The sequence below is a fragment of the Cornus florida genome, unplaced genomic scaffold (genome assembly GCF_030987335.1).
Source record: "Cornus florida cultivar Cherokee Brave unplaced genomic scaffold, ASM3098733v1 CherokeeBrave_3.0.0_Hap2_Chr04, whole genome shotgun sequence".
NCBI lineage: Eukaryota > Viridiplantae > Streptophyta > Magnoliopsida > Cornales > Cornaceae > Cornus > Cornus florida.
Genome location: NW_026775574.1, coordinates 79696878 through 79704482, shown reverse-complemented (window position 1 = coordinate 79704482; position 7605 = coordinate 79696878). Strand labels below are relative to the sequence as shown.

At 35.7% G+C, this 7605-nt stretch overlaps 1 protein-coding gene across 1 annotated transcript; it reads left to right on the top strand.

Annotated features, from left to right (window-relative positions):
* Window positions 1-1868: 1868 nt before the first annotated feature.
* LOC132302279 (monothiol glutaredoxin-S2-like) lies at window positions 1869-2348 on the top strand. The gene has a single exon (XM_059799126.1). It carries the CDS (start codon window positions 1990-1992, stop codon window positions 2296-2298), a length of 309 nt encoding a protein of 102 aa, XP_059655109.1. The 5' UTR covers window positions 1869-1989; the 3' UTR covers window positions 2299-2348.
* Window positions 2349-7605: the final 5257 nt, after the last annotated feature.

The following is a 7605-nucleotide window of genomic DNA, read 5'->3' as shown; positions in this document are numbered from 1 at the left end:
GTCTCAACTAAAATGAGAAAAATCTCTTTTTATAGACTTTAGAAACCCTAATTGTATTTGGAAAACAATTTAGTTTCGTGCATGAGTTTTAAGGAAAAAGTCTATGTAAAATAGAAAGTTGAAACAAAAAAGGAAACAAAGTTTCAAAATCTGTTAAAGGACTTGAACCGGTTTAGCTACCCCTTGAACCGGTTCAAGTTGGCCAGTGTGAATTTTGAATTCCAAGTTTTAATACTTAAATCTTGAACCGGTTAAAGTTGGTCAGACGTGAATGGGGTTTACACTTAGAAAAATTCAGTATGTCAAGTTTCCAAAAATATGCAAGTGTCCTAAACTTCAAACTAACCTTCATAAAGTGTTATTCTTACTTTTTTGAAATCATTAAGCTATCAAACATGAACAACTCCATCAATCCCGCTTCCGATCTCAATCTTGAGAAGTAAACAAAAAAATTATAACTCGATTGGACTTGTTTTGTTAATAAAATTTGCCAACACAAAATATACACATCAGAAAATTATTCGGGACAAAACCCCGAACATCCTAGTTATCAAAGTAAACATTAGATATACCACTAATAAGAGTGATAGCATATAATTCGGGAAAAAAAAAAACGTTCATATTTCCGACTGAGTTCACACGGGATTAAGGCAATGGAAGTTTCATTGGAAAGGTATGCAAGTTTTTTCATAAAACTCGATTTGAGTTGATTTTGTTTAAATTCCCATTAGACCCTACTCCAATCGCTAAGATTGTGATCCAAAGAATGAGCAAAAATCTAAAGAATCTAATGCACATTCACGTGCTAGGCTCAGCAAGATAAGTAGGATAATGATAATGATGGCACATACATACACACGGTACCGACGCGTGGAATCAAATAAATTGCGAAATCCTTTTAACATTTTCTATCCAATTGTAAATGATATACTTTGTTCTGATTCTTCTGAATGCGACTCTGTCCATTTGTGTCATATTTATTAAAGCTGTAAAGATGAGAACTTTATATTTTCCTTAGCTTTCAATCAACTGTCCTCTTCTAAAGCACAGAGAGAGAGAGAGAGATTGTACCCTTCGGTACCTCACCTATTGTGGGATGCTAGGAACCGCTCACGCATTCATCTTTTTCTTATGCTTAAAATTCTCTCACCACCTACACTGGTGCCTTGGGACCTTATCCTCTTTGTCCCTCTTCCTCTCTGATCTATTTCATACATGCATCTTCTTTTATTTATTTATTTTTTATTTTCCTTACTACTTTATCATGCATGCATTCCAATGTACATGCATGGTTCCATATTTGTTTTTGGGTGTCTCGGGCCTTTCACCTACTAATTCACAGGAGTTGCGCAAGGTGTCTTCCCTGCAAATTGGAAAACGCTCCGATTATGTTTGAGAGTGTGGTTCCTAAAGAATTGTTTGCAAATAAGAAAAATCGATGACGAAACTTGATGCTTCATAAGACACGTCGATGAATTAATTATTTTCCAAGTAAATTGATTTTTCATGGTCCCATATTTGCACCTGCATTTCATAGAAAAATGACAAGGCATTAAATATAATTGAGAAATTAACATAGACTTATGAGAAGTATTATAATTGAAAAGTATCATAACATGCATGCAAGGTGTATGTGCATGGCTCTATATGTATATAATTTGTCACCATGCAATACGAAGACGTACCAATATCCGTACATAGGTATTCCTTATCTTGCAACTCTTATTGCGCATCGCTACCCATTGATCCATCTCTGTCAGCTAGCCATCAGCAATATCATGAAAATTCTAGAGGGAAATATTCTCTCTTACTCAATTATGCAAAATCCACCACCGTTGTCAATTTGTCATGCTATAAATAAACCTATGGGGCTACATTATCAATTCACAGCTCACATTTCTGATCTGTATCATTGTTTGACATTTAAAACCGTCAAGCTCTACTACTAGAGTCAAAAATTGAAGTCTGTATTTCAATTTACTGGAATCAATGGAGGGGGTAACAACAATGGTGTCTCAAAGGCCTCTAGTGATCTTCACTAAGAGGTCTTGCTGCATGTCCGACTCTATCATAACCTTCTTTAGGAACAACTTTGGCGCCAACCCAGCCATTCATGACCTCGATCAAATACAGAGAGGCCGAGAAATGGAGAAGGCTCTATCGAGGCTCGGTTACGATAACGTGCCGGTAGTGTTCATTGGTGGTGAACTGGTGGGAGGAGTTAATGAGGTCACTAGCCGTCATGTCGAGGGTTCCCTAGTCCCAATGCTTAGGCGGGCAGGAGCTATATTTGTTTGATGTTGTGCTTTGTATTTCCAGCTAATTAATAAACCATGTTTTTACTTTCATACTTAGGTGCCCTCATATATATATAGAGCGAGCTTAGCCTTGGTTCTAATGACAATACAACTGAATAATACATACTATGCTGTTTTTTGTAATATGAAGTAATATATATAATCTCCTTCAAATTTTGCTAGCTAGTAACAAAGTTCAGCTTACAAATTGCACCCCTTTTTAAAACCTTCCGGAAAAGAAAAAAAAAAAAGGTTCAGCATACAATGATTATATATTCCCTGTTTCCATCAAAGTACAAAAAAAATAGCACTTATATTTTGTAGATATATTTATAGCATGTGTGCACATATTTTGTTAGGTGTTTTTTTTTTTATTTTGGGGGGGCGGGGAGCAAAATTTATTTATTATTTTTTATTTAGAACAAAAGAGTTGGCACATTGTGCAAGCCAGTAACTGAGCCTAGGTTTTGTGTTCAAATGGCGGTTATCACTTATCGAAGCAACTGCTAAAAGCTATTTCAAACGGGCAATGTTGCTATTTCAATGGACCCGGAATTGCGTTGTTAAAATAAAATAAAGGGATTGTTACATATAAATGTTGTTAATGATTTATATTTATCATTTGATTGAGTTAAAATTTCGTAGTTTCGAAAAAATGAAGTTAACCAAAATGCAGTAAATATGAAAAAATGTTGTTCATTTGCTAAAAGATACCACTTTTAGATATATAGGTATTATTTTTTGTGCACACAAGTACCACATTTTGTCATCAGGTACAACTTTGGTGCTGTAAAAAAAATAATAATAAAAAGTTGATACATGTGTGCAGAAAAAATGATAGCTATGTGCTCAAAATGTGGTATCTAAGTGCATAAAAGTAATACTTTTTGGTGAATGAATAGTGTTTTTTATATCCACGTTAACATTTTGGTCAACTTCATTTTTTTAAAACTATGTGACTTTGACTACATCAAATGATAAATATGGATCATTAACACTATTTACATGTAATAATCCATAAAATAAAACTAGACCGTAAATTTTGTGATTCGAAAGCATAATGCTCGTTTTTCATTTTTTACATGAGTAGGGCAGATCCGTTTTTATTCAAATTGTCTTATTTCATTAATTCTTAGGGCCCAATAGCTATGACAAAAGTTGGACATAACATGATTTTTCAAAATTGATCTCAAACCTCCTCTTAACCTTGAAATTTATTTATTTTTTCAAAATTCAAAGAATTTTATAGATTTTGTATAAACAGTACAAAGCCCAATAAAGAAATGGCTCAGCCCGCTTTGTGCCCAAAAGAATCATAACAGTAAAGTGCTTTGAAGCCAACAAAACAAACATCAGAAAATGCACCAGTCAACCGGCTATTTGTAATCAGGAGCTCACTCCATTTCTATATCCATCTACCACAATGGCACCGGTTTACCTATCCCATTATGAGAGCGACAAATGTGAAGTATAACTTTTGTAATTAGCATATTTTATTCTCTCCGATCAAGTTGCAATCTTTTGGTCACCTTTGAGTTTCGACATTGAAATCAGAACTACTATGTACGTAAGCTTAGGATCAATCAGAATATCATTTATGCAAGTATGGAAGTGAGGGTACACATTATGCGTATATATTTTGATCGGAATGAGAGAATATTGATATATATAAAGAGAGAGTGGGGAAGATCGGAAGAAGAAGAGGGTGGTTGCCAACTCTACTAGCGACACACCACCACAACCACCACTACCATGGTTGTGCCCCTTGATTTTTAATTTTTTTTAAATAAATATCAGACTCACCCTCATTTTCTTCCCCAAGCGCCCCATCTCTGCCATTCGCCCCTAATCTATGACAACCCAAACCCACCATTCAACAGCAATCGCACCACCACCCGCCGCCCACCTCTTCTTTCTTTCTTTCTCCACTCACCACCGCAACCTCGACGCCACAACCACCACCACTGTCGTAAAAAGCAAAACCACCCCATCAGCATCTGCAACAAGCAAAAATCCCTAACCCATCTCACCAAATCTAATCCAATAATCGTAAGACCCAATAGCAAAACCCCCTCGTCGCCACAAAGTGTTTGTCTGCCGCAACGCCACCCCACCACCATCACTACCACCCACTCAAACCCACGAACAATCCCAATTGAACCCACGAAGAACCCAATCGAACCCATGAAAATCTCAAATCATAGCCATCGGTCACTCTTTAAATTGAAAATCAGAAAGGAAAAAGATCTACGAGTGTTTTGTTTTGAAGGTCGTTTGGAATTTCCACCGTTGGGATGACCCGTTGATTAGCTTTTCTTAAATTTCCCCGGTGACTTCGCCGCCGTCGGTGTCCTGATGCAGTACGTTCCCGACGGTGGGTCTGTGATTTTCTTCTAGATCTTTTCTCTCTATATCTTTTATCCTATTCCCTCTGTGTATGCTGTAGTATGTGTGGATGATGCAGTAAAAACAGATGTGGTTAATAATGGCGTTGCGGCCGGTGATGGTGGTGATGGAGGAGGTTGCAGTGACAATGGTGGGATGGTTGAGATGGCAATGGTGGGGGCAAGGAAATTATGAATTTATGTTCTTCTGTAAGGGTGATTTTGTCATATATGATATTGTAGTTTAAAGATTAATATTTTATTTAAGGGCAATATCGTCTTTTCTCACCTTTTAAGGGCCTGTTTGGTTCAAAATTCTAACATGGGGTTTGAGTGTTAAAAAATAAGCCAACTTTCATCTGGTTGTCAATAAGGGAGGTGTGAGTGTAATTAACCCCTAATTTTACCTAGGCTTGCAAATGAGCCGAGCCGAGCCGGGCTTTGGGTTGCTCGGGCTCGGCTCGTCAATCCCAGAGAGGTGCTCGGGCTCGGCTCGGGATCGGGCGAGCTTGGCTAAGCAAAGCTCGGGATCGGCTCGATAGATTTTCCAGAAGCTCGGGCTCGGCTCGGGCTCGATTACATGCACCTCTAATTGTTGTTTCCTAACTCTGCATAACAGGAACTAAACAACACAAGCTTTTCTTTCACGATATCAAATCTCAATCTCCAAGAATAAGAAAAAAAGAAAAAAATACAGAAGAAAAAAGGAAAAAAAACAAATAAAGAAGTTAAAATTCCAAAGTTGTAGAATTAATTCCCGATTCAAGAAAAGAACTAAACAAGCTCTCTTTCATGGGATCAGATCTCAATCTCCAAGAAGAAGAAAAAAGAAAAATTACAGTAGAAAAAAAACAAATAAAGAAGTTAAAATTTCAAAGTTGTAAAATTAATTCCCGATTCAAGAAAAGAACAAAACAAGCTCTCTTTCATGAGATCAGATCTTAAACTCCAAGAAGAAGAAAAAAGAAAAAATAAAGAAGAAAAAAAAACACAAATAAAGAGTTAAAATTAGATCTTATAAGGTTTTTGCCTTCCTCTGATGACAGCAGTGAGTGGAGTGATGAGTGACTTAGGGAGGGATGCCAGCGTAGGAGTTTATCGGAGCTCTGTTGCTTGTGAGGGCTTCCGGCGCGTTTATGTGGTAAAGCTATGAAGATGGATATGTGGTGAAACTGCCTTCTTTAGGGTTTATTCTATCACTTAAAAAGTACCAAAATCAACTGCTAAGATGCAACCTTAATTGATGATGGGCCAATGGTCCTTGGGCCTTATTAATGAAAGGATGTAAATTGGGCCAAACTAATGTATTATATGGGCTAACACTTTGAATATAGAATAGGGTTTGTTTGTTAACATAAATGGGTTGGGTCTTTAAAATGAATATGGGCCATTTTTTTTTAGGCTTTGTTATTTAGATTATAGTAATGGTTTTCAAATGGGTTTATCATGTATAATTGTAATGGTCTCATATATATGGGTTGGATCAAGAACTTATAATTGGCTAATAAACGAGCCTTATACGAGCTTTGTTCAAGAGCCTAAACGAGCCTTATACGAACCTTATTCACGAGCTCATACGAGCCGAGCCTAACGTTGTTCAGGCTCGGCTCGTTTACTAAACGAGCCTAGAAATTGGGCTCGAGCTCGGCTCATTTACTTAACGAACGAGCCCGAGCCGGAGCCCTTAGCGAGCCAAGCCCAAGCTGTTTATGAACAGCTCGGTTCATTTGCAACCCTAATTTTACCATGACTATACCCACAACCATGTTTATGATCGTGAAATGAACAGATTTCACTTTAAAAATTGTTTGATCTAATGGGACTGGTAATATTATAGTAAAAGCTCATAATTTTACTCTGCCATAATCCGACCTGATATCAGCTGTACATAAATCCACGCATTCAGCGTGAACAGTGGAGTATCTTTTTGTCAATATATGACCTTCAATAATATTTTCTCCACATCAAATATTTCATAAATCTACGCCCTCAGCATGATAAGTGATATTCTTTTTAACATGTACTTATGAGTAATTATTTTTCCACATCATCTCAATCTAGTTGATTATAAATAAGGCCGAATTATATTCGTCCATAATTTCATAATTCTGTAACCATAATTGCATCCAGTCATGCTGAGCTTTTTAGAAGAATCACGATACTATGTGAATTATTTTATTTTATTTTTTTTACCATAAAATAAGTGGGTCTTTCACCATGATATATTCAATTTTTAAGTTATCATAAACTGAATGCAGTCCAAAGATGTTTAATTTAATTTCAATATTCATAAAATGGATCTCATAAAAAATAATTGTGCACAGGCAACATAATCAAGCCTTTATCATGTGTGACATGTATCAAGATATAAAACATAATATTAAGAATGAAGTACCATGATCACTATGGTGTATATAACAATTTAATTAAAAGACTAGGTCTAATAAAATTCCAAAGGTAATCATACAATAATTTTGTACTTTATTTGATTACCTGTAAAAATTGTTCAAGATTTGGACTAGTGCCTAGGTAAACTCTATTTCCTTGCTGATGAGCTTGAAACTAATCTATGCGTAGTATGATTATTATAACTAATAACAAGTGACTCAGTGGTTAATAATTACATTTAAGTGCATAGTTTGATTCTTAAAGTAAACATTCTTATTAATAATCATTGTTTATGTTCCACCCATTTCAAACTGAATCATAAAGTTAAATCCACAATCAGATAGCAAAGAGAGATAAATAAAGATGAGACTGGTAACAAAAGAGATGATGGAAATATATTAGTAAAAGTGTAATCAAAGTAAAAACTGAATGATATGGCACATGTATATATTTTAGTTGCTAGTAATAGCTTCATAGACATTATAAATAATTTCACCCTTATCCCAACAATTGATTTGAATATAGATACTTAGAGA

Bases quoted from the DNA above. Each gene is read 5' to 3' on its own strand.
- LOC132302279 (XM_059799126.1), top strand. From the start codon at position 1,990: ATGGAGGGGGTAACAACAATGGTGTCTCAAAGGCCTCTAGTGATCTTC.